General features: G+C 37.8%; 1 protein-coding gene across 1 annotated transcript; it reads right to left on the minus strand.

The window, feature by feature from the left end:
- Positions 1 to 348: 348 nt before the first annotated feature.
- Positions 349 to 27,195, minus strand: LOC123712570 (neurogenic locus protein delta). Its single transcript, XM_045665739.1, has 7 exons — positions 26,906 to 27,195; positions 20,158 to 20,457; positions 11,789 to 11,849; positions 7,647 to 7,904; positions 4,332 to 4,392; positions 2,809 to 4,179; positions 349 to 2,635 (listed from the first exon to the last, which is right to left on the minus strand). Exons 1-7 carry the CDS (start codon positions 26,951 to 26,953, stop codon positions 2,542 to 2,544), a joined length of 2,193 nt encoding a protein of 730 aa, XP_045521695.1. The 5' UTR covers positions 26,954 to 27,195; the 3' UTR covers positions 349 to 2,541.
- Positions 27,196 to 27,912: the final 717 nt, after the last annotated feature.

Consider the following 27,912-nt stretch of genomic DNA (forward strand, 5'->3'; position numbering starts at 1 on the left):
CAGTTGTTCAAAGTTCAGTTTTTCTATAGTTCCGTTTATTGTGAGAGAATGTCAAAGGCAACTACTAGATGGCGCGATTTATATTAAAGAAAGATGAGAGTGCAATGTTGTTCACGCGATCGAGCAATCCGATCATTATTGCACCATTCAAGCAACATGGCTTGTTTTCATGTTTTTTTTTTCAAAAATGTTAGTCACAATAATAGCTTTACATTTGCACATTAACTGACTTTTGTAACAGTAAACTTTTTAATCGATTTATGAAAATATTGTTTTGCGACACCACTTACGATACGTTATGCCATTAAAAACAGTATTGGAAGGTTAGTTAAATAAAAATAAACTTCATTACTCTTTTGTAAACAATTGTTTATTAACATTTTATTTCTCGTTTCATCACTGCACATAATTATACACATTCGTCACTTACACTCGCTGGCAAAAAATATCACCGTAATTAGCATTACAATAATATGACTTTATTGTGATAGGATCTATTTATGGAATTATTTGTTACTTCTCATCTTCTACATGCTTTCATTTTTCTTTCGAAAACAACATACATGTGAATATACTAAAGTTGAAGAAAATAGAATAATTTATTGTACTTCACCTAAACTTAGAAAAATAAAGGATTACAATAATCGTGAAAACGCGATCACGAGATTTGCATGCAAAATAATCATAGAAAAATACAGACAATTATAAAAAAATATTACAAAGATATATATTTAGAAGTCCCTAATGAGAAATGGAATGATATTAGTTTTCAAATTCTTTCAGTATACTCACATTTTAAATGCATTCATGATTCAGTAAATATGGTCCAAAATCAACAAGACATTTCTGTCAGTCAATCGTAAATAATCAAAAAATATTTGGATATGAATTAAAAAAATCAATACAATCGTTAATCGTTCCAATAAATAAATTAAAATACTGTCATTTCATCAATTAACACAAAAAATTATAGAACACAAAATGTTAAAAAAGAAAAATGAAAGTCTTTCACTGTAATCAATGTTTAAGTACACTAGGTATATTATATAGCAGCGCTTATTTTCTCATAATTTATCATTACATTTTGTCACCTTACAAAATTAAATACAAGAACATTATTATTGATCATCAGTCTATCATAGTTTGATATAAATTTTACAATTTTGTCGATTCTAACCTTGATTAAATCTACACTCGAGTACAAAAGGCAACATAAGAGGTAACAACTATCGTACAAAACAATATCTACAAGAAAGTTTTATAAAATGGTGATTTAACATAAATTATTTTCACATTTAACCGATTCTGTGACGGCCATCGCACATTCTAATGGAATATGGGATGTAAGTGTAGAATCAGTAAAAAACAACAGCAACGGTCTGTTATAGTCGAGACTATCCCATGAAGCCGCATCGACTGTGCACTACTGAACGCACTTTCTATAAGCAAATGAAAAGCTTCACACGATACATAATCGATTCGGCTCGCATGCGATGTACCATACCTATTTAAATAAATAAGTTAACAACTTTCAATATTGGGTCGTATGTTGCCTAATTACATCATTATATTGTCACAGTATTCTTACAAAATGGAGATATACTTAATAGCTACAACTTAATAACTTTTTTATACACAATGACTTAGGTTTCGACATTCTTATAAGTACTCAAATTATTTTAAACCTATAGACTAAATACGTGCGCTGTTGTGAGGTTCGAACGCGACTATCGCGCCCTCTAAGTGTCAAAAATTTACTTGGAGAGCGCGAAAATAGCGCTCGAATAAAAGGAACGTTTCAACCTATATTCCGAAAAGAACAAGAATAAGGTAATAACTGAAGTGAGAAAAATCTGTGTCGATTTTCAATAAAACCTGAACAAGATTTTTAAAACATATCATAATCATAGGAACAATGACAACAATTAGTCAAAATCACATAATCAATGTAAAAAGGGCGCGTGTTTCGCGTTCACATAAAATTGTCTAAAATAACGCACGGTTTGGTTTCTATACTGGTGCGAGTCTAGAGAAGGGACAGCGGAGTGTGAATATCGTACGTATTGCACTCATTACTCTTAAAACTTACCGGACGTAAAACACGAAAGGTCGTCTCGTCCCTATCACCGAGAGGGGTGGCAGGGATGAAGCGAGAGAATAGAGAAGAGTAAAAAAGAATATATCGCAGATATATCGACAGACACCGGTAAGGGTAGCGAGTGCAGTGCATACGCGGCGCCTTGCGGCGGACCAACCGCCGGCGTTCACGTTACCTACAGAGATCGCAAACAGTGGTCGCTGCCACCAGCCCGCGGCGCGCGCGGTCCCGCGCCTCAGCGCCGCTCGCCGCTAACGGGCAACAATCCGTTCCGCCATTACTATTTACAGGGCGTAGGATCGTAAAATAAATACATCCGAACTTAACTAGCCGTTTATACAGGGGTCACTTTACATTTAACGCTATATGTACACGCGGCGCACAGCCTTGATCGCACGAGCGTCCGATTTCAATAAATAAGTTAATGTCCACATTAGTTAGCACTACACTTGCGTCGCGAACGTCGGCGGCAGACAATGCTCGTCCAGGACGTACACCCCCCCGCCTTCCAGCGCGCGCTTCACCAGAGACGTATCGCTGTAACAACATAGGGTAGGTCAGTTTGGGAAATGAGGTCGAATTACAAACTATTTTGTATATCTAATATTTTGAATTCAGAAATTTATTTTCAATTAATTTTTGCTAAAAAGAATGTTAATGCGAATAAGAATGCTACACTTTTAAGACAAATAAAATATAAAGATACTGACCTATTGGCGCAATACGCCGAGTCGGCGGAGAGCCGCGAGAGTCGCGGGTCAAGTGCGGCCAAGAGCCGCGCTGCGCTTTCTGTGTTGAGTGTCTTCCTCTTGCACTCCTCCGCCGCAGCGTTGTGCGCATTCTGGCACTCAGGTACTGGCCCCTCACATTTCCCCCATGTATTTCTAATAACGCGACCGCCGTTGCCAGCGTTCGCCGTGTTTTGGGCTCGCGCCTCAGCGTCGGCCGCGTTTTGAGCTCGTTTTCTCCGCCTCCTGATACACGCTACTGCGATAGCGGCGGCTAAAGCCGCTGCCGGCACTGCTGCTGACAGCGCCGCTATTAGCGCCACGTGACTCCCAGACAGAGTTTCTTCCTCTAAAGTGTCGTCACCCACTCTCCTTAAGTGACCCCCGGCCGGTTTGGCAGCAAAGTCCGCTAGTGACACGGTGCAAGATTTTCCGCCCCATCCAGGCGGGCAGTTGCAGTGGTAGCCATCTACTCTGTCGCGACAGGTACCACCATTTCTGCATGGGGAAGAAGCGCACTCATCTATGTCTATGCTACAGTCTTTTCCGGCAAAGCCGGGACGACATCGGCATTCATAATCGTTATCGAGCACGTGACATTCGCCACCGTTGGCGCAGGGTTTAGCAAGGCAAAAGTCCACCCGCGTCTCACATCTAGGTCCTAAGAAGCCTGGTGCACACTGACATCTTTGCCCGTTGACTAAATCCACACAAGTGCCGCCGTGTTCGCAGATGATTCCGGTACAGTCATCTATATCTATTTCGCATCTGTTTCCTCTGAATCCGGTTTTACAAGAGCACCGGAACCCATCTCCAGCTCGATTACAGGTCGCACCGTTTCGACAGGGGTTGGCGGCACATGGATCAGCTTCTACCCCACAATCGAGGCCCGTGTATCCAGATGGACATTGACAAACGTACCCAGAAGGCCGCAGCTCACAGGTTCCACCGTTTCGGCAAGGTTGGTCGGCACAGGTCAGTCTTCTCGTTTCACAGCGCGCTCCTTCGTAACCAGACGGGCAAGCGCAAGATAGTTCTCCTCCCTCATCGGGTACACATGCCCCTCCGTTGAGGCAGGATCTCACAGCACAAGAATGTAAAGACTTCTCGCAATCAGATCCTGTATATTCAGGTGGACAAACACAGGTGTAGCTGCCTTGTCCTGTGTTGTGGCATGTTCCTCCATTTCTGCAGGGCCGGTGATTCGTACAATAGTTGAGGTCTTGATTGCAGAAGAGCCCGCCCCAACCCTCCTCACAGATGCAGTCCCAGGGCTTGGAGCAGGTGCCGTGCACGCAGCCGGGATGTCGCTCGCACTGATCACAGAATTCGCCCACCCAGCCAGAATGACAACTGAAATAAAACAATCACTAGTCAGTAAAGTATACGATGTGATAACGAGTGAGCGAAGCATGTGTCGCACGGAACAATGAGTGGGATGAATGATTTAAGAGTCGAAGGGATGGTTTAAGCGTTTAGCACAAAGGTGTAAAGTGGATACTCACATGCATTCGTCAGGCTTGAGGCAGTGGCCATGCTCCGCGTCGCAGCCGGGCAAGCATCTCGCTGTAACAAAAGGAACAAGTTCGTTAGCGCTTCATGTAGACAAAGCATTTACAATTCAATGTTTAACTTAGGCTTGGTAGATGTTAAATTATATTTGTATGCATAATAAAAGATCATAGAATGAAAGGAGTATAATGGCATTATTAAAGAAGCGCGAAAGACAAAACTTCGAGAGGTCACAAAAGGCTAAGTGCGGTGATCATTTATCTCACGCAAACAATATGAAATTCCTCTTAACAGCGATTGGTTAATGCAAGAACTTTGAAAGTGGTTTGCGAATATTACATTCTTAATTGCCGATAACTTAAAAATATTATTTTGTATTGGTATTATCGTAATCGTATAAATAAGAAGAAAATATTTTTTAACATGATTCATTGCAAACGTAATATGTGCACATCGTTAACCGTGTGATTTACGTTCAAGACGCGAGCCTTTCCACTTTGCTCAACCGCATTATGGATTTCTGTGAGCTTGCGAATCCATTGCGGCATCAGTTCAAAGAATACATATATTACAATAGGTTGCGAGTTAATGTACGCATTACAATATTTTGTAATAGAAGTGCGGCGTCGTATCGGTCGGGTGCGCATGGGCAACTTATCGGAGCGAATACAAAGGGGGCAGATAGTGCGGGGAGCTAACCGTCATCCGACCGTTACTAGTCCCCTAACTAGAAAAATAAGACGTTTGCAATTTGAATAAATATAAAGCTGTAATCCGAGTTCCAATTTAAACGAGGAAGCAAGAGGATTTCAGTAGCGAGCATTATAAGAGATTAGTCTGCGCTCCCCAGACTGTAATGTAGGTTTAAACTCGGAGCTAGTAAAGCCCCTAAAACTCACAAATCCGCTTACAGTTCGCTCGCCAAATTGGCAAAGTTTGAATTCATTTAGTACGGCTGTGATACGGTGATTGGAATATAATATTATCGCTTTCACATTATTTGTACTTTCACTGGAAACGATGATGTCTGGAACAATTGCTTCTGAATTTTGAGTGGCTATTAAGGCTATTAAAGTAGAGTTAATAGGATACATTAAAGGTAGGCGCCATGCGTCGGCGCAACACGGATCAAAGACTCAAGTGCTCATTGCTCATTGCACTATCCACTTCATGTACCTCCCCACTTGTGTTATCTTAGTGCTTGGTAAAACGGGAGTCGTAAAAATACTATCAATTCTATGAATGATTACAAATAGGGGAGGGTTATGCGTCCTTCGCTCGGGCTATTAATTATACATCAATGGATTCATATCGATTTCTAGTGCAAACGGATGTTAACATAGCCCGCTTTGAGAAAGAAAGTTTTCGGAAATGCGATCCCTAAGACAAAAAGCGACCTTCCCCGAGGATGGTGCCTGCACGTGTTTGGGATCGAGCAAATATTTAACTGTACAGACATCTGTTTCTATTCGAAACGGAAATTAGGTGCGCGTGTGATTCGCGACTGCACAGAAGGTAATATTCGTGAGAACTGCACTCTCGCTAACAATTAGGCGAAATTAAGCGCCCCTAAGGGTTTCTCTCGCGATGTTTACCCTATCATTAGGCCGGAGTATCGACTCAAGATAATGTTGTCGAGACATGCAAATCAGTTTTCGGGATTGTTAAGCTTTCCCAGAAGGCGAGATACCGTTCGGCAGATGTGAAGCAATATCATGACACGGTCAAGTACAGAGTTTATTTCGACCAGCTCTCGTTTAAAGGTGTTTTGACCCGGTTGGCAGTTGTGTGCGTGCGTATAGAGCTATTTTATAATATACGCTCCGGCCTTTTACTTAGCGTTGAGGGCGGTCTACGCTTTTTTGTTCTGGAATTTTATGAGAGGCAGTCTAATGAGAAATAGTCGACATTTCTTGACCTCAACTATTTACTTTTACCAGAAAATTGTGATTTCGCGGTTATCACGTCGCGTGGAGGCTGTATGGAGGGCGGGCGTGAGAGCGAGAGGACGCGCTACACTCGGCCTAGTGTTTCCTCTCGCTCTGGCGTGTTTTTTTGCGGCGCCGGAGTGTGGGAACGCGGCGGCAGGTGGGGCTGCCGAGATTGCGACGCGACATCCGCCCGCCACAATGCATCTTGAGACGCACCGCTTTGTTTTACAATACAAGACGCGATGTGTTTAACATGTACGTCAGAACACTGTAATGACGTTTGAAACGTTTAGACTTTTTGCATTACAAACCTTCGATTCAATGGAATTGCGACGGACCGGTAAAAATCTAATTAACATACATCTCGATAATTTGTGAACAAAGCTATCGGAGTGGATGTGTTAATAAAAAGGGGCTGATAAATGTCGCTAATGCAAGGTTTAGTTCTCGCTTTTGTTTACAAATCCGGCGTTCAAAAGTAAACAGACCACACCGCTGTTCACACGCACGTAAACTATGTGACAATACCTGACTGCATACCGATTGTATTGTAAACAATAACATTTTATGAATAACAATTATGAAAAAAATAGTAATTTTTGATTTAAAGTCTGCTGTGCCCAAAAATTTACAACTTTTTCGGTCGTTTACATAATGCAATAAAAGTTAATGGTTAAAATCTAGTTTGAGGAGATGTGAGTCAACTGTTATCAAATTTAATAACCGTTTTATTCCATGTGAAAATATGAAACAATTAGTAATAAAATTAGAGTCGCCAAGCAGGAAATAAAAAGTTTTTTATTTAATTAAGAGTTTCATGACCTCTCAAGTAATAAAAATTATTAGATTTTTAGAATTAATTGACGCAGGTAATACCGTTATGCGTCGCACTAAGAAATGTGAATATTTAGATATTCTAGTCAATGTCCCAAGCTTTATATTACTCCTAGTATTAACGGGAGGTAATGAACCTCCCTTGACCTGGATGAGTCATTCTATAGTCTATGCTCTATGGGCGCGGTCTAGAAAGCTGGCATCCAAAAGGTCGCCTCTCCAATTGAGTTTATTAAAGGATGTTCCTCAAATATTTGTCACACAACCCGTTTTAATGAGGAAGACGAAATTTTTGTAAATTGGGTCGCGTACGCGTAACTATTAACTAACATATTAAGTCAGTCAAGTTTACAAGGTTTGTATGGTAATGAAGTCATTCCTTTTGAATTTTATCAGAATAATAAATCAACACAAAAAATAGCTTTGAGAATCGCGAGTTTGTTTACAAATCACCCACGCAAGTGAGGCATGTATAAAGGACACGTGTGGCGTCTTCGTTTTTCTTCTCGGCTCTTCATGAGTCATTAAACTACTTGTACTTACGTTTCGAGCAATAGTCCCCAGTCCATCCTGGCCTGCAAACGATCTCTCCAGTTGGTGAGCAGGTGTAATGCCCGAAGCCATCATCTCTCGGCCGACAAAGAACTTCACAGCCAGGCCCGTAGTAATGAGCGGCACAGGTCACCCGGTAAGATAGCCTTAAATGAGCGCCCCCAGCAGCACCCCACCTTTGTTCTTCCTCGTTCCAGGGACCACCGACATCAGCTATACTCTGTTTCGTCATCCGCGCGATAAGCGTATCTGAAAACAATCAAGAATTTTCTTATAACAGCGCTTAAGGATAATTCGTGAGCAATCTCTTTGATAAGGAAAAAAATTATCACCGTGGGAATGGGTTGTGGTAGCAAATTGACCTGTTAACGTGGGCTGTTTGACGCCCGCATTTGAACGTGAGATTTCATTGTTCCCAAGCGTGATTCACTGTTTTGGTTTGTTAGCGATACGATTGATTTAGAGTATTAGCTATATAACACTAGTTACTACATACTAGACGCCATTGCAACGTAATGAGAAACGAGAAAAAGCGTGTTCTGATTTAAAAAGCGCCACTAACCATTCATCAAGTGCGATGGGAAATCTCAGCGCAGGCCAGTTCCTGCCTTATTTATTTCTTTCATTCTTTTTGCCTCGACATTCCTAAGCTGGTAATCCCGTCAGAAGATAAAATTAAACCAGACGCGAAACAAAATTAAAAGGTATATAAAACGATCGATCTGGTCTAATTTTGTGGCGTATGGCATTCGGTGGGATTGTTCTTTGGTATTATAGGTGTCAGCGATAAGGGAACCATAATGAGATGAGGGTTATCTTCCATCGGATTCTTTTGTTGACATATAATCGAAATTATAACCGGTCAAAGTACCTATTGTATTCGTGCGTTCGGAATTGATCCTACACAATATGGTTTCAGTGGAATACGTATATTTCTTACGCAATGTATGTTCTAGAAGAACTCGATTGCAGTTCGGGATTCCGCATAGCGCACAATTCAAGCTTACACCGATGCTATCTCAGCAATAAATCTGTAAGATAAAACGAACCTACCACTCGCGCAAGCGAAAATACAATAAATATCAATAAATTCCAATGCAATCGATTCCAATAGACAGCGTTAATCTTGTTTTAAGTCAGTTTTAGCCTGTTCGAAGATGCACTCGCGAAGCTAAATTTAATTCTTGTATAATATAAATTATAAGATATGATACTTCCCAGAAACTACAAAATTTAGGGTTGAGAGAATTAGAAAAATGATGTGTGGGAACGGAGCGCGAGCAATTTAGCTCGACTGTGCAAGGAATTATAGCAACCGTGCACTTGCCGGCTCGCCTCTACTAGGGCTGTGTTTTCCGTGATATATGAGATTTTATAGCCCTACATTGCCAAGCTTTTTAGCTCGCTTCGCTTATAAGCAAGAAGAATGAGGACTTTATCATCGTTGAAGCGATTTGTGGCAAATGTCTGATTTTTTTATTTTGTGACTACCTTATAATAAATTCAAGTCGGTGAACAATTTGTAGATGACTATTTCTGTACAGACGAAACCCTAAAGAAACCTGCCACAAATTACACTCATCATTTTAAATCACACCCGTAACAATATTAAATGAAGGTCTACCCTATCGCCTATTAATGTAGTTCCAATTTACAAATAAATAAGGCATTCAAAAAAGGAGCCGGCTACGTGCAGCGCACCTCCAATAGCGCATAATTACGGACCCAGAGGTCATTCAAATAAAACGAGATATAAGAAAGCGAAACAACTCATAATTTGAGCGGATCAAAGCGGATTCGAATTTTAATATTGAATACGATTTTTAGGGGAAGCAGGGAACACGCGAGCTTCCGGCGATGATCGAATGGCGACCGGATGCGCTCTCGATCATTATAATCGTCGCGGAGATAATTAATCGCGAACAAATGAAAATGAAATCGTGGACCGTTCGATGTAATATGTAGTCGATGTCTCGATTTCTCGCTTTGGTCACTCGCCTAACCGGCCCGGCCTCGAGCGCTGTGGGAAACATCTCATGAATGGACTGAGCACACACGATGCACTCCTTTTGTTTATAAAACTGTCCACTTCTAACGTGTATTTCAATTTGAGTGCCACGTCTTGGACTCGATAAACAACAGGCACTCGGCTCTTGACGTTGTTCGTGTTAAGGAGTTCGCCAACAACTATTTTAATTTGCTATTGTTTTCAAAGAAAATGTTCCGGGCGGAGATTTAAGTGTTATAAAAAGCCTATTTTATTTATGCAACCATTTAATATGTACAAAATAAATGATAGACTTGTTCACAAGTAGTCGTTTATTTATCCCAATACCGAGTCGTGGAAGTTGCGAACATAAACTAGCAATTAATAAATATAATCCCAAACGAACTGTTATTACGATCTGTCCCGACTGCAAAGTGGTTGTGATGTCTGAATCCATAATACAAACGGTAGCTGCCCTGCGGCGCCTCTGCCCGGTGCAAGGTAATTGCCTATCTGTTATCAGTGGTGTCTTTCACACGGTCCCATTCTTGTATCACATATATGGAGGTGTAAATCGAGACAGTGCAATAAGCAGACTAAAACAAAGCGGTTGTACCTCACCTATACCACATGCTCTGTGTCTGTCGACACCTAACTTCCTTAAAACGCCTGTTATCATAAATTGAGCCAGTGTGCCTTCCGTAATTTTTTCATACGACGAAAGATGAAGTGTAAACTAAAATTCACTTCCTCGGAGCTAAGTTTTTTAGTGTTGGGTAAACAATATGTGGGGCTTGGCGTCCAGGTGCAGCCGCGGGCAACAAAAGATTTCGGTGAAGGAACGAGCAATAATTGCAAGCTCACCCATTGTCGCGTACTGTTTGTACAGAACAAGAATTCTCTTTATACTCTGCGCAGATTTCAATACGTGTTTATCTATGATATATTGCATACTTTATGCGTTGTTATAGACACCCTGCGACCCGAATGAGATAATGCAGTAAATCGTAATCGACTAACGATTAATGCGAAGGTACTCGGAATGCAGTTGTTTGCTAGACAAAAAATGATTATGATTTAATTAAGCATTAACCGAACACAAACGGCGTCTACGTAACCTGTTATTATGGTTGATTAGATTTTTGTTGGTAACATTTCTCGGTAGTGCGTGGACGCCGCCCATCGCTGCCGCGCCGTATTAAAAATACCCGTCCTCTTAAGCATTGGACGCTAATGATTTTCGGTAAACCGGCTATAGAACACACCTTCCCATATCTCTAAATCTGTTTTAAGTAAATCACTGTTTTTGTTAGTCGGTCAGGAGTAGTAATTATCTCGGTCAGAGTGCAACAGGATGAAAATCTAATTAAGGAAGGGGAGGGCCAGACGTGCACCGGTTTTGTTTTCGAAAATCGAATTGCTTGAAAGCGAACGTTCGTTTTTTGATGGGTTATTATTTATTTGCGTTGATGTTTGATATACGTGCAACGAATTATTGTGATGATGTATTTACTGTAAGGAGTGCGGTCACGATTGAGATCCGTTTTTCGGTCACGCCATGTCGCATGTACGCGGTGAACCTGTCGCTTCTATATTGGCCGATTATACCGCGCGCGATATCGTGAAACGAAACATCAAACTTTAATATCGATTATATCTATTCGGTTGCTCTAAATGATTGTTGTCGTATTGTATGCGCGCATATGTTGTATGTTATCCTCCAGTTTACGATAATCGTAAAATTTGAAATTCATTATTATGTCAGGTTCGTGCATAAGTTGATGAGAATGATACGTTAGTATTTTCGTCTATCGGTCAATGGCCATCAGAATATATTAGAACATTTCTACTAAATTTTCGTCCTACAGAAGGCTGAGTTTATTAGAATACGGCGTGCATTGCGAAGCGACTCACGCGCAGCGCCGCGTGCTCAGAACACCAATCGTCCATGCCATGGGAAAATTTTTGTCTTCCACGATATGATAATATAAGCATTCAAATATACATACTGTCCGTTAAACGCACGATAAACACCCAGAATTACAGTGAAACCAGAATGTGAGCGAGTCGTGACGGACGTGTTTTGAATTTTACCAAAAAAAAATCATTACTCATAACTGCATTCGTATAAAATAATGCAACTCACCATCAGATCTTGAAGTCTCGTTTGTGTCGTGCCACGCTTCGACTATGAGCGAGAAGGTGCCCTGAAACAAAAGACGGTTACAACATCGCAATAAATACACTTATAGATAAAACTAAAAACAAAGAAGCAATGCGGGCTAACGTTATGCTATTTCGATGTTTGAAGCGTCGCCTAAACCGAGATGCACAGATATCCCGAAGACCTTTAAAAACGGGCGCGCCGCTTGAACATTTCAAATATTTCTTCTACTTTATGACGACGCTATGTCGCGCTGCATGGTGGATGAGTGTAAATTAACATCACGATAGACAGGTGAAGCCAGAGCAGATGGCTGAATTGTTTTATTCGAGCTAAAAATACACGACGCGTAATACGACTGCTGCTACTTAAAGAACCCAATATGGAATCGGGTAATATTTCCGTGCGATGTTAAAAAACGGGTGCGTATCTGATAGTCTGCTATTGACATTTGTCGATGTTTACACAAGGAGGCGAAACGGCAGTCCAAAAACGATTATCACTGATAACAGGAGTCAACAGCTCGTAGGCGCCTGGACCTTATCGTCTCTTTATGGCTTACAGTTTGAGTTGTTTTATGCGAAAATGTCTCTCAGCTATGGCTTAAGACGTTTCATAAAAACCGGTTCTTTACCAAAAACATCGCATCGTGCCGATACAACGTTTGACCTTTAACAGTTCTTTATACACTTAATTGATAGTCACCCCTCGGTATCGGTGCGATACTTTTTGCTAAGTATTATTTTTAAATTACATCAGCATGAAATATATTTGTAATCTATCCATCTTTAGCCTTGGAATGTATAATTGCTCGCAGGCGCGCGCTACATTCTTAAGACTATAAAGGAGTTCAACTTACACATCGATAATGGCAAAGTAAATATTCAAAATTGGAAACGGGTCGTATCAATAATGTAATCAGCCATCGTATCAACGGCCCTAACAAAGATGGAGCCGAGATGGACAGCGGACCAGAATGCAATTAGATGCCATACACACGTCATGAGTCTTGCAGCTGCCACGGATGTACAGGGTCACCGTTTTATAAGATCACCACACGAACTTAAGGAGTGATTCAGATGTGACAGATGTCCCCCGTTGTCAATTAGCTTGATGAATGAAAACATAATTTGCATTAAGAGCTAACAATGAGCCATTTGCATAGGAGCTGATACGTATATGTCTTGTGAACGCATTGTCAGATGAAGATCAATAGTAGAAATCATTTTCCCAACATCGCAAGATCGACGATGTGCTTTTTATTCGCGCAATTAAAGCTTTCGATCGGGGTTTGACGAATATTAAGAGCTGTTTAATACGAACGGACGTGTTATGATGCGGCTGAATACTAATGGTCTCACGAATTTTGTTGCTTCCCTTCTCACGTTGCGAAACAGTGCGCGAATATTTGTTTGTGTCGAATATGGTATGTATCGATTTGTTAATCGAATAAGGAGGCATTTCGGTCAGCTGTGGTCGCGGGCGAGTTCCCACGACGCGGTGACTCGACGCTAGTCATAAAAAGTCAACGAGTGTACCTTTTACCAGGTAGCATTGCATTGCTAGGACGATTTATAAATTACTGATTTGAAATTCGAACACTTGGACTATGAACTATAAACACAAACTTTCACAGATTATCATAGACCTTTCTATGCTCATTCTCCGTGTTCCTAATTAAACATTTCAAAAGAAAAGGCAGAACAAAATATCGTGAGATCGTACCGTAACGACGTTGTTACTATCCCTTCGCGTTAAATTATATTACTAGATGATAACTGAAGGCGGTTGTATTATTTGATAATCGTTTTATGAGGGTGCTCCCATTACGGCTTTTTGTAATTAAAGAAATGAAGGTTACGTGGGAACGGGGAACGGGCATCGTTATTATCCTAACAAATTGTCAGTTGTCTTTCAATTACAAAAGATAATCAGGTGAGGATCTGGCGTTCGGGCACATCTTTGGTGCACGTGTCCGAACCATTGTTAGAAGTATTGTTTGTAAAATTAGAAATTGCCACAGATGTTTCGTATTTAACTAATTGTTCCATAAAGTTTTACGATAAGTGTTTAGTATCTATGGTGCGAATGTTGAATATAAAGGGCATTCGTTTTCTAGTTTCAACACGAGAATATAGTTATTTGGAACAAACAACCAGCCAAGTGGAGTCGTGATTTCATATTTCACACTTCACTAGTGTGGTAACATCGTCTTGTTCGAGACAGGTTTTTTTACTTAGCTCCATCCTGACACGCATCACGGATTGAACGCTTTGTGGACAGGAATAAAGGCGATTATGCAACGAAACTAGTTTATAGCTCGTTTCGCTTGGTTGATATGTGGCCGAGTGTTTTCGAATACGTCAAATTAAAAGATATGCAAATCTCAATGTCTACCACAGAACGTAGCGTGAAGTATTAAAGCGTATAATCCATATTATTAATGCCTTTAATTAAGTTTATCTCATTCTATTTTGGCATCAACGATTGTATAGTTCATTGACCCGGTGATTCATAGCTTAATCTTATTAGATCCTTAAACATTGGGCATAATTTGTATTATATATAGTTAATGTACCGTGTGAACGTGAGATTTAATGTATAATTATTATCATATAAAAACCAGGTCGGCATTTTATTGGCGACCGTACATTCTGTTGGAATGCTAAGCAGTTTCGTGGTAATGCGCCGCAGTACCGTCAACCGAGTCTATTTCATATACGTGTACACGAATCATTTGAAAACACCTCTCACATAGAGCACCGCTCTTTAGATCCAATGAGATTAAAATGGTCGGATTATACTTGTATAGCTATATAGGTATAGACAAAAGAGTGTTTTCAATGAGGTCTTGCCGTGAGATAAGCCGTTGCTGTTCTAAATTCAAATCGTTAGCATAAAATCCTCTTTGTCCATCGGTACGAAAATGGAATTGACTAATGGAATCGTAAATTTTAAAAAGAAATATTTAAAGCAACCGATGATAAGCCGCTCTGCAAGCTTCGGTATTTGGTACTTAATGATTTATTTTAAATAAAGTTTTCAAGCGTTCCATATCTTTTATTTTTACGTGAATAAATTTGAGATATCCTAATGGAAAATTGCTATATTAATATAGAATCAATTAGCCAAATTGGAGAATCACGTTTCATGTCGCCTGATAAAATAATAAGAGGAACGTTATTGTTGCGCTAAAGTGCATTAAACTTAGAATAGAACTCTGTAATTAAATTAGCCCGTTCAAAATTTCACACGCCAATAACGAAACAACCATTATCGCAGCTATAAAGCTCACAACCACAAACGACAAAGTAAACATTATAATAACCAAAAAGAAATATTAAACGGCTCATTACGAAAGGATTAATTACCTCACCACACTATAATGTGAAACATTAAAAACTTCGAAAGCTGGCCGTAATTCAAACAAAATATGGGACAATTTTGTGACTAGGCATTAAATACATAATATAAACACAAACGGCCCCAACAGTACCGGTATGACAATATATCGTCCTCAATTACAATTATCACGAAAAAGACGAAACCCAAGGAATTTGGAGCTTTAGGGGCAAATTGAAAAAGAAATAAATTTATTTTCACATGGCCTCAGCGGCATTTCGCAGACGGACGGTAACTAAAGGAATTCGAAAAATGAAAATGTTGGCCATAAACAACGAAGTGATTTGAATTAAAAAGAATAAAACAAAGCATAGTTAACAAATTTCGGGAGATGTCAGCCTGATGTAAAGATAAGACAGGTTGTGTTGAAACCGAACCTCATCTTCAGCCGGATTTCAATGACGTTCAATACAAGTTTGGACATGATTCTTTTGATTCGTATCTTAATTTTTTCTAAGACATTTTGCAATCCACTGCCATTTAAATAAATCCGATGAGTAACTAAGCCAATTTGTAAATGGAACTAGAATATTTATTCATAGACAAGATAAATAAACCGATTGTTTGAATGGAGTTAATTTACCGCAGACGTGTTTACGTTTTCTCAGAATGAGTTTAAAGGATGTTTAACGATGTTATAAAAGTATATCAAAAGATTAATTTGTGATGATCATTCCAAATGGCCTTTGACACGACCATAAATCCGTGAACAGTATGACGTAAAGTGCCACACCACCTCCCATACTAAATAATGGCTACACTTTGCGCGGTCGCGGATACGCTGGGCATGTGAGCCACTCACATTGCTACACAGAATTCCTAGAAACTGCGCGCGTGTGATGAATAAAGACTGGAACGTACGGAATTCTATCATTGCAGATTTGAGGGCTATCCGCGCCCTTATAGTACGTGAGAAAGCATCCAGACGCCCGCTCGAAACCAATAAAATCGGAATGTAGACAAGAAAAACTATTTTAAATTTGGAACACTGTTAATCAATAACGCTATACGACTCCAAGTATCATTCTTACAAATCAGGTCACTTGTAGCAAATCCAACCAGAGTTTTGTTTATTACGTTTCATCACCGTGTTTCTATAAAAAGTGTCTAGTCTAGGTAAGATTATAAATCGGGCGTTTTGAACAATTTTATTGGCAGCCATAAATGTTAGAGACGTAGTTAATGTCAGAAAGTGGCAGTAAACGAGCGTTCATTTGAAAAAGGAGTCTTTTAACGTCAGACGCCGCGTAATAACAAGACCGGTAAAACTTTTTGTCTATTCACTGTCTTGATGAGGTTTTCTTTAGCTTCGATGATTAATCATTATTTATGTGTCCTAATCTGCGAGATTTGTTATTTTAGCAGACACCTCGAATGGACCGCTTTTGTTCGCAAGTTTATTTAGGCATACGTCAAATTCGCTAATTGATGGGTCGGAAACCTGTTCGGCTTCGAACAATGCAACGAGCAATTATACATGCTCCGATTAATTAAATTTGTTACTTATGAAATTGAGTTGCGACTGTGCTTGGGCTACTCTTATGTGGAATTTCGCAATCTTTTTGTCCGAGTTTAATTGCTTCGCTGGAAAGAGATAAAAGACGTCGAAGAGGGAGCGATCACATTCCATAGCTTCGGAAGATTATTAAAAGAAGCGGATGTAGGGGTAAGTATTTTAAGAGAGCGACGCGAGCGGATTGAGATAAAGGAAATTATTAAGAGCTCTTGGGATAAAAACTTCATAGACGGAAGTTACACCGGCTATACCTCGTACCGTATCGCGTTACTGTGAACCTAATACAAATGCATTGCGTATATTGTGTATGAAGTACTAGTATGTATTTTTACTAGGTACGGAGGCGCGTTGCTAGTATGTAAAGTATGAAAATCGATAATAGCATCCTTGTATGTACAGATTAAGCATGAAGTGTTAATTGCTTTCCAATAGAAATGCCGCTAGGATAGAAATGTTGCACTCACACGCATCACAATGGTTAAACGTCATTGTACCGTATTGTCACAGATTATGTTATTTCTAGGTATTGTTTTAAGCGTTATCTGACGTCATGAAACGTTAATTTGTTTGAAACTCGCTGTGTCGTTTGAACTAAACTTTAAATTAAGTTTTAAAACGGTTTAAGATTAAGGGAAATGTGTTTGTCTAATACACCTAAGACAGTTTAGCCCATATTGTTCAGATAAAAATAATTTGCATGATAAATTAAGAAATGACTGTCGACATATCAAACCCGAGACACCACACCACACTTTCATTGAAATTTTTTCAAACATTCAGAGCGTGAAACTATTGACGAAACATGCAAAATAACTAACAATCTCTAGAATTAGTTACGCTGTTGCTTAGTCTATATGCATTAAACGTGTTTCTTCATACATAAGCTTCATACTTATCTATCTATGATAATGTATATATGGTAATGTAACCATAAAGGTCACATTTTTTATTTGTTAATTGTAACATGTTTCACTGTAAAATAATACATAGATTATAAAATAACTAAACGAAATTTTATATCAGTTATTTCAAAATGGCTGGTTTGTTCACAATTCAATTGAAAGTGTTATTTTTCTTAAATTTTAGATAACATTACTTTAGTTTACACAGGGAATAAGACAAGCATACAATTTCGTAATAAAATTATTTAAATTTCAGTAATAAATATACAAACGAATAAAAAGCTCACTTCTATGATATAATTAACCTTAATTAAGAAAATGTCTCACGCTTTAAACTGATAAAACCGCCATGTTGTCACCGTTTCTTCCGGTGATAATGTTGCCAGTGAATAATTAGACATTAAATTGAGGAAAACAATGCTGATTTACTTTTTCTCTAGAAATCGGTAAAGCAGTTAACAATAAATCAAAAATATAACCAAGACGAGCGAAAGGCTGTGTTTTAAATACAGAATGAGTGAACGGAAAAATTAAATACATGGTAATGTTATTGTAGGCAATGTGGGTCGAACTTTAGCTTTGTGGGAAAGTGACTCGCCAAAATACTCCCAGATACAGTTATAATAATGTTTTGTTTAGCTACTCTATTGAAAAAAGTAATTCCTTAGTTCTATATTTAAAAAAAAGTAAGGGTTTCTAGTTTTTGTGTTGAATGATTTAGACAATTTATAAAGATAAGACTGTGATCTAACGCAATACGGATCTTTCATAAAAAGTATAGTTCACGGTCAGGTAGGTTTGTGTAAATGAACCTCTTATACGCGCATGCGCGGAAGTAAACTCTGACATTTTCGCGATATATCTATCGCTTTCGCACATAGCACGTACGCAGGTGTTGCCATAAAAATATGCATGCAATTGAACATTTTTTTCGCAGTAAATGTAACGGTCCCCGCATATGAATGGATTCATATGCAACCATTACATGAAATGTGTAGTGTTTTTAATATAATTATTAAACTTAAAAATAGAACATATATAAAATATACGTTTTTCTCAGTAGATAATTAACAATTTTATCTCATACGTAAATAATTTCAAATTTCAAACATGTTTAACGTGTAAGTGCGACATAATCCGGTCTCGTCATATCCGGAGCTAACGGGCCGGTTAAACAATATAAAGTCGTGTAAAACGAACTTTTTAAAGAACCCCGCCTAACGATGCTGCATACAAATGAGTGGGCCTAAATACATGATGAATAGTCATTATTCCTTCTCATAATCCTACTGTCAGTAAAATTAATAATTTGACCTATTATCTGTAGGGTCAAATCTTTGTAAGGTAGTTACGGAGATATAAACGCTAACGGTGGCTAACTTCTTCCCGGGTAACCTGAGCGGCACCGTTACCATGACGACGTCATGGCATCGTGTTTCAAAATATTGTGATGTCTGGCCGGCCATGACACGCCTCCCGATAATTCAAAATTTAAAAGTCATTAATGAAGCTTTCATCAACGATAATTGAATTTGATTCTAATTTTAAATAAAATATTTTTATTAAAAATAACGGTGGATTTTACAAAGTTATAGATGTTTCGGCTGTTTAATCTAGGGATAACGCTAGACTGACAGATGCCATTGTCGACGTCAAATTCTGATACTCGCATATGTGATAACATATGGGATGTTTAAATTTCATATTCCTATCAAATACCGCATGGGTCTTTGGGTTTCAGCTTAACCTGTCACCGAAATTCGATAGACAGGGATTACTCTGCGTCGCTTTCGCTCAATTGATCGCATGTCAACAATAGAATGTGAAATTAAAGAGGAAGTTTCAATTTAGCGCCAATTCATATGGATACCGGACGCTCTACCGCCAAAAAAATGATCCTACTCTATGGCATCCCAAACTTATAGCTTTAGTCTTTACCTGACCAAATGTCACGTTCTCCAGATGGTCAGAGCTTGGTATTTGCTTAAACATTACGAGACGGAACATTTGAAGCCGCTAAATAAAAAGCAAACAACACACGAAGTGACACGACCATGTTAAGTATAGACAATTTGAAATAACTGTAATACAATTAATCCTTGAATTTAAGCGTGATCTCGGAACAGGTAATTACAATATTGAATCACGATTGAAGCCTTAATCGATGAGAACATGCAGTGAAGGTTAAATAATACTTAATAACATACATCTCCGATACGATTAATTTACTATGCCCACACGGACACCCGATAAACCATAGAATATTATTCTTATCATTGCATCTGTCAAATTTGAATACGGAATTTCTTTTTAATTTTAGTCATGTTACTAGAATTACAGAATTGGAATTTGAACATCGAACAGATTTGATTTATGAATACAAAGCTACTTAATGCTTCTCTAATGATGTATTGATTTTACAATACGGCCATGATATTTGGTGTGGTAAAGCTTTAACCCAGATTTACATGTTTACTCTGTATTCATAATGTATGAGTGTTCTATAAGCTATTAATATAATAAAACCTTACCGGCCACGTGAAGTCAAAAGGGAACACGATGGGATTGCTGAACCCTTGCACGTTGAGGTTGGGAACATCCAAGGAGTTACCACCCAAAACAGGTGTAGTGATGTCTCCGAAAGTACACGGTGATGTTGTATCGATATTAGCTTGATATATCTTGAGGCACACACGAAATTTAGTCCTGCACGGCGCCAAACAAGGCGCATCACTATTTGAGGAACCATCACAGCACTGGCCACTACTTAATCTACCCAAAGAGTTCGTGAAACTTTTTATCCTAAGCTCGAAAGAACCAGATGACAGCACCTGAAATGAAAAAAATAACACGTTAGTAGGGACACAATCTTTTCGTTATACTTAGTTAAAACTGTTGGGAGGCTAAAAGCGAAGAATAAATGTTTGACTAGTAAAATTATAAGTTTACTTTTGTTGTATTTCATAGACAACACAAATGGCAAACATAGATCTGTCAACGTCAAAGTTAAATTCTAAAAACAAATTATTTGCACAACTGTCCATATGATCGATCCCGTTGAGACATTAACGGTTTTACTGGACTAACTGGGGTCGAGAGCCTAATGCCAGGGGTGCAACAACCCTAACATGATTCAAATTTCGAAAACATTCTGTACCAAAGACAATAACAGAAACTAAATTACCTACAGATAAAATTTGTTTTTATTTTAATCAACTAAATTGTCAACAATTTTGATGTTACACGTTTCTATCATAATTGTGATGTGAATCGAAAAGTTTCATATTTTTTGAGTTATAGGCGTGCGACCCATCGCTAGTTTATTATAATTAACTTCGATGATAGACGATACAAGTACCTCCAGCGTAGTTTTAAGCGAGATTTTTTGTGTATAATCGATTGACGACAGATAGTTTTTTGTGTTATAATAATAGCACTGGCCAAGGGTAGCAACCCCTTTTAAAGAATGCGCAGTTGTCTATGCATGTGGGATTAACTAGTATGAGCAACATATTACGAATAGGGAATAACATCACCACCTTGCATTCGCACAGTAACTTATCTAGTGTTTTTTGTATTTCATTAAGAATTAAGTACAGAAAACATTTAAATATAGAATGTTTTGCTATATATATATATATATATATATATATATATATTTATATATAAATTTAACACATCATATTGTATTTTGGAAATATTGAAGAAAATATAGACGTTTAAGGTAATATAAATCCCGGTAATTATAAGGCATCGGAAGGAAGTGGCCAGTATTACGGCTGTCTTTGCGAATCATTACAGGGGAAGTCCCTTGTAAAAAAAGCTTCCTGTACTTTCGTTCTATAGTTTATGACGACAATCAAAGCATAAATAAAGATTTTATACAATTTTAATTATGGAACAGTTAAAATTTAATGATTATAAGCTACTAAAGAAAACAATCGACTCTCCCACGATATGAAAACTTAATTACTGAATTGAGCTCATAAATTTTGATACGATTCTCTAGGTCTTGTTTGTGATATGTTGTATACTATGCTCCATTCACTGAACCTTATCTATGAAAGAAATACAGATTAAACAAAGGGTGAAAAAATACACCAGATTCTTCAACATCCTGCCATAGGGGTTTGTTAACGTTCCGTCTCTCTCATTCATATAGATAAGGTAGAGGAGAGAAACTTTCACATCCACGTGGTAAACGCCAGGTAGGAGCAGAAAAAAAATTACATAAAAACTGCTACTCTAAACATCCCATTCTTTAACTTGTTTATTAGATAGTAGCTGTGGTCTACCGATTTTAAGTAATTGGTTTGAAACTTCAATTTACGGTTTTTGTAGCATAAATGTAAAAACTTAAATATTATTTAAAAGTATGCGCAGGCGTGTGCCCGCGGCGTACCACAAATTGACAATTAAAAACTACTTACTACCGAATAAGCTTTATTTCATATCCCCAAGCAATTTAACGCGATGAACCTTTGATTGATGTGTTCTAACGTGTATTTAGTAAATCTTCTCTAATATTAAAAAGAGAAAACGTTTTTGTTTAATGTAGAATTAGTCAGGACTAATCCACATTTTTTGTTTGTAAACACCCTTGTTACTAATAAGTCTTAATTCAAATAAATAAACGATGTTTACGGATCAGAGCTGTTTAGCGTTAGTCTTTGTAATAAAGTTCAAATTCTACTAGCTATTAACAGGATTAGTTTACATATTATCAAATGATATTACCATATTTAAGACCCGCATTAATCTAAGTTCATAGGTTAAAACCTATTTACAAAAATTCCTACGATTGTATCATTGCCTTGAATAAATTTTAAGTTAATGCATGTAAGTCGTGATCAATATTGTTTTTTTTGGACACGTAACATTAATTGCGCCGGCGCAGGCCATCAACACAAATTGATTTGGGTAATAGAACCTTTGATAAAACACTTTACATTAATTTAAATTGTTTTAATTAAGTAAATATTTCACACAAAATTACGTGTCAAAATTATTTATTGTTTTTGTTATAAAAACAAATTTATTTGCTTCTACATTTATATTCCTTCACCAGGATATGTATTAAAATAATCAAAGGGTGTAGTACTAACTTCATTAGATTTATTCAGTAATATTTATAATAAACAACAAAACTTTAATAAAACAATATTATAATAACTTTATTACATTAAGATTATTTGTGTTAATAAAACGTATGTTCGTAATAACTCGAATAAGTACAGTGTAAACACCACTCGGCAGGTTGAAGTCTAAAAATAACTCAAATAATGAAACACAGGGGAATGTTTTTCATCTCAGTCGTTACGCGAAATGTGTTAAAATAAACACCAAAAGTCTTTTATTAGCGCAACGTTGTGGCCAATGCAAATTATGCATTTGTCTGGCTGATTTTGTCTTTGACTAAAAAAGGCGGTAGCAATTTGAATATAGAATTAAAAATAAAACTCTATGTATAGATCATCCTGAATGTTGTATTCGGTATGGTATTTTATGCCTGACAATATTATTAAAACCAGCTGTTCGTTATTCAAAATAGATACCTTTAGTTGTTAGTTTACCGCAATATTCTATGCAATAATTCTTAACGTCTTTGAGTAAACCCTAACAAAAGTTTCACCCATAACAATGATTGCACAAAGGGACAATTTTAACAAAACGTTCTTAAAATCGACATACGACAAAAGTCATTTCTTTGTTCGTCTTGGCAGCTGCAGAGTGTAGAAAATTACAATCTAACATTGGAAATTAACGGAGAAATGAGCGTAATAGACTTCCAGATTGCTCGTATATGGAAAGCATAAGGTATTTTGCGGTTAAGTTGCACAAGCAATTCTAGTGCGTTGGTGTTCTAAGTGCGGTACTGATTATTGAAATGGTGTGAGAATACTATTAAAATTGCTTTATAATGTGTTTTAAAAGTGTTAGGATATATCGCTATATTGAGGTCGCTATGGCAATGCCAATTAGACTGAAAATTGCTTGCATTTTACGACACGACATTTCAGACTATTGTGCATCTGCGTGTAGGTTTTTCAATGAAACACGTTAAACAAACAAAGCCATATTAATTAGCGCTTTAAATAGTGTCAAGCATACTAGTGTACTTAGTAATGAAGTAACAAGTATTGTCACTTAAGTGATAGTTGGCATATTTCGACCTCAACTTGCAACCCACACAAACTCATCTGTACACTGCCTGAAGCGTTGCGTAATGTGTTGCCATTTGACACATTTACCCATTTTGGGTTTAAATAATTCACGCAGTTCTAAACAATGAGACCTTGAGCGTAATTTAATAACCAATAATTATTGTACATAATTTAATTATGTATAAACAAAAATTTCATAACAATCCTTTCATGTTTTAGCAACCATAATGTCAAATTGCGCAGATAACCTCATTAGCTAATTACTTCAATCCCCGTTTCGCAGTAGTCTCAGCTATGTTTCTTTATAAATAATACATAATACCATCCAGTTTTGCGACATGTAATCTGATCAATGGTCCTGATTCCTGGCAGCCATCTTAGTTTTTTACACGTCGGAATCAATTATACGTCCAGAGGTACAAAAAACTGAATTAAATTATTTAAAGATGAAAGAAAGCTTATAATAGAGCGTGACTTGTGTCATTTGTCAGTAATTGTCAAAGAACAGTGATAGAATATGGTTCAATTTAATTTGACATTTGCTTGAAAGCAAGTCATTTATAACAAGCTTTTAAGCTACCTAACCATACCAACACAAGCTGATAAATTAACTAAGCTGTTTGTTTAGTAGTTATGAAATGTTCTGAAAAATCCAGATCTTATTAAATAGATAGTTTTTAATTGCGATTGCGTCCATAAAGTACTTAATTTTTCGTAAATCCTGATAAGCGTTTAACTTAAATTTTAATGAGTGTATTACGTGCTCATCGGACAATGAGACGAAATACAACTTTCACATAGTTAAGACGTTAAAAACCGACGATTATACGTATTTCGTATTGTAATTGAGTCGGTTCTCATAGAACAAAAAGCTATGGACAATAGGCCAAATTATAACAGGGTTACGATTCACATACTTAAATGCTTATTGCTTACATGACATATATGATTAATTGTTATTGTCCGCTTGTGAAAAAATTTAGGGAAATTTCGAAACTCAAATTGGACAGTTTGATTTGGCAAAACATGTGAACGAGCTATTCATAAAATAAGTGGTCGCAATTCATGCATAAGTAGGAAAAAAAAGGAAAATTTTCTATGGAGTTCCGAGTTGTAGTGACTTTTTTATTAGACACAAAAATTATTCAGAGTAATTGACAGCTCAAGTTCCTGTCTTGTATTGATTCTGAAGGCGTGACATTTTAAGTTTTGGATATTATAGGTATATTATAATTATATGAAGGTGCCAATTAACTTAACGATTAAGACCCCCAAAATGAACTTTAATCGACCGGATCGTAATTTGAATTCGTCGTATAAAAAAAGCAGATGGTCTTAAGAGTAGCAGAGTAGCCACTGCACCTGCCTGCAATGTGGTACAAACAAGTATCAAAATAAATCGATTATATCACTCGTTCACGACAAGTATGTCCTAGATATAGATTAATACAGTAATGTTGCAAACCCATAAATACTAAACATATTTAGAGCTGGCAATTACGGCTTTTTTTATTTGACCCGAGGTGAATATTATAAAATGGAAATTGCTATTCGGTTGCGGTTTTGGGCAGACGTTTCCGATGCGGCTTCCGATTATATCGATCACGCGATTATTGCACGATTCAAAAGAATCGATTTTATTATAATCGGTGCCCGCGAGCATCCCGATCGGGTTTCAACAATTATTGTGACATCCGCAGAGCCAGTAAAGAAACCAGTTGCAAACACCGTTTTTATTCCAACTCCATATTTCATTCATAATTTTAACGCTGTAGTGTTGTCTTGTATACTTTTATTACATATATATATAGGCACGTTATTGTATATATAAATATATTAACTTAGTAAAAATTTCAGCTAAAGTAATACGCTAGATATTGACACAGTTTCTTTAATTACTATTTCTTATATATATATATATAATCATAATTTTAAAATTTGGACACGTTAAATGCCTCTAAACGTATTCAGCATTAAATTATTACTAACATTAATGTAACTTTAAAAAAACTGAAATGACTGGAGATACACACATTGTGATTAAAATATGCTTGTGTTAGTTATAACGGTAAAAATTCGCATTTTACGATTAATAGTCAACTTATGCGCAGACGCAAGTAGGGGTTGTTACCAGCTAGGCCATTATTATAAACGAGTATAAAATAGGGGAGTTTATCGATTTTTTTGTCGCTGGCATTTAGTACGTTAAAATAATTGGGTAATGTTTATGTCGACGTTTTTCAAAGTTTAACTTGAGTTGCTTACGTTAGACAAATAAACACTCTGTCAATTAGGTCTATCTATTTCAACTTAAGTTTTATTAACCAAAGAAGCATATATGTATTCTTTATTACTAACGTTAATAATTTCATAATATAATTTTAATTGGACGATTAGCTAACGAAACGCTATGCGCTTATGAATATAAACGTGTTATTCGAATTAGTATTAGAAATGGCTGATTATTATAAAATGTGAAAATATTTTCAGCTGAGAACATCCCTCTGTGCCAACCTTGACCGTTTTAGGACAATGACCTCAAAACAAAATACACTGAATAATTCTCTCACCTATTTTTTTCAGTTAACCTAGTTTCTATCGAAATTACAAGAAGTTTTTTCGAGGACGGCTATAATCGTATAACACTTAATAAACATTAACCTCTAGATACCTACTAACCCTAAAATACACGTTATGTACCTACTCGAAGTTCGATAGCGAGTTATTCGCGTCGAACGATTAGTCCTTTTTCAAGACATAAGTCTTGGTATGCATCTAATTTTAAACGAAGAAGCTCGTGACCCCGCGCTGGCCGTATTAAAACCTGAACTTTCTTAACTATGCACCCATGTTTGCTCGGTAAACGTATTGAACACACACAACCACTTCGTCCGGACTTGCTTAGGCCCGGTCACGACTCAGCTAACCTACACCCTCTATCCAGGACGATCTAGGTGCCTCGGACGCTACAATCGTGGGAAAGTGAGTGTCGCGCGGCCTCCACTTCTAATTCCTACCAAACAGCCTAGAATCTACATTCGCTTCGCACTAGTCTCGATTACGCGAATTGTAAACAAACGGGGATTTCGCGGTTTGCGATATCAATGTCCAATACCTGGGGCAGAAACCCTAGCAGGGCTAGGAGCACCGTGGGGGCGCGCATATTGGCGCGTCCTCTACCGGCGCCTGGGCATATACGGGATCCTGAGCCCGTCAGTAAACGACGGCAGAGTAATCCATTACTGGCACATGTCTGCACTGAGTTTCACTAAGTCACACAGCACTAAAGGTGTCACTGGTCGCGCTCATCCACAGTACAACCGGTCACGGTGTATCGTGCACTACGTTCAAAATACGCGCGTGTGGCCGACGTGGAGCAGCCGTAATAACGTGTGATCGCGACGGTGCGTGACAACGGACTGAAGGGCGGGTGGCGGCTCGGTGCGGGCAGCGCACACCTGGCGGCAGCGCGGCGACGCTAGATGGCGCTGCGCGGCGCATCTGCCGTTTGTTTCCCCGCCCTGCCCGCACGCTGCGCCCCCCTCGAAGAGCTCTCAACCAGAAAATACACGGAAAACAGCCGTCTTTTACTGATCTCTGCCATCGGCCACGTGCTCATAGTAAAAACTTAAACCCGGATCGCTACGCGGCTTCTTACTTAACATACGTCTTTTGTTTTTTAATACTGGTGTAAATTAAAATTCCAAGTAGAATAATTATAATTTATTAAATAATTATAATACGTATAACTTTGAGTACATTATTTTTAAATGTAAACCATCTGTACGAATTGTAAGATGTAATTTAGTTAAGGATGCAAAATTTAATTAAATTTTCTACCTCGGTACTTGTTACATCAATGGCACGATTCTGCAACATCTTGTGAAACAAAAAATATTCTATACACACAAAGATATTATTAATTAAATAATAAAAATTCGTTGCTACTTCGCTCTGATAACAATTGTTTTCTCTGTGATTTTAGAAAGGTCTTCATTTATGTCATGTATCAACTGTCAGATGTTTTGTCGTTATCGCGCCATGCGTATGGTAATTTTTTAAATCTCCGGCAGGTGGGCACTGTATTGGTGGAGTGATAAATGTATAAGGGTAAGATTGCAA

Source organism: Pieris brassicae, chromosome 1 (genome assembly GCF_905147105.1).
Source record: "Pieris brassicae chromosome 1, ilPieBrab1.1, whole genome shotgun sequence".
Taxonomy (NCBI): domain Eukaryota; kingdom Metazoa; phylum Arthropoda; class Insecta; order Lepidoptera; family Pieridae; genus Pieris; species Pieris brassicae.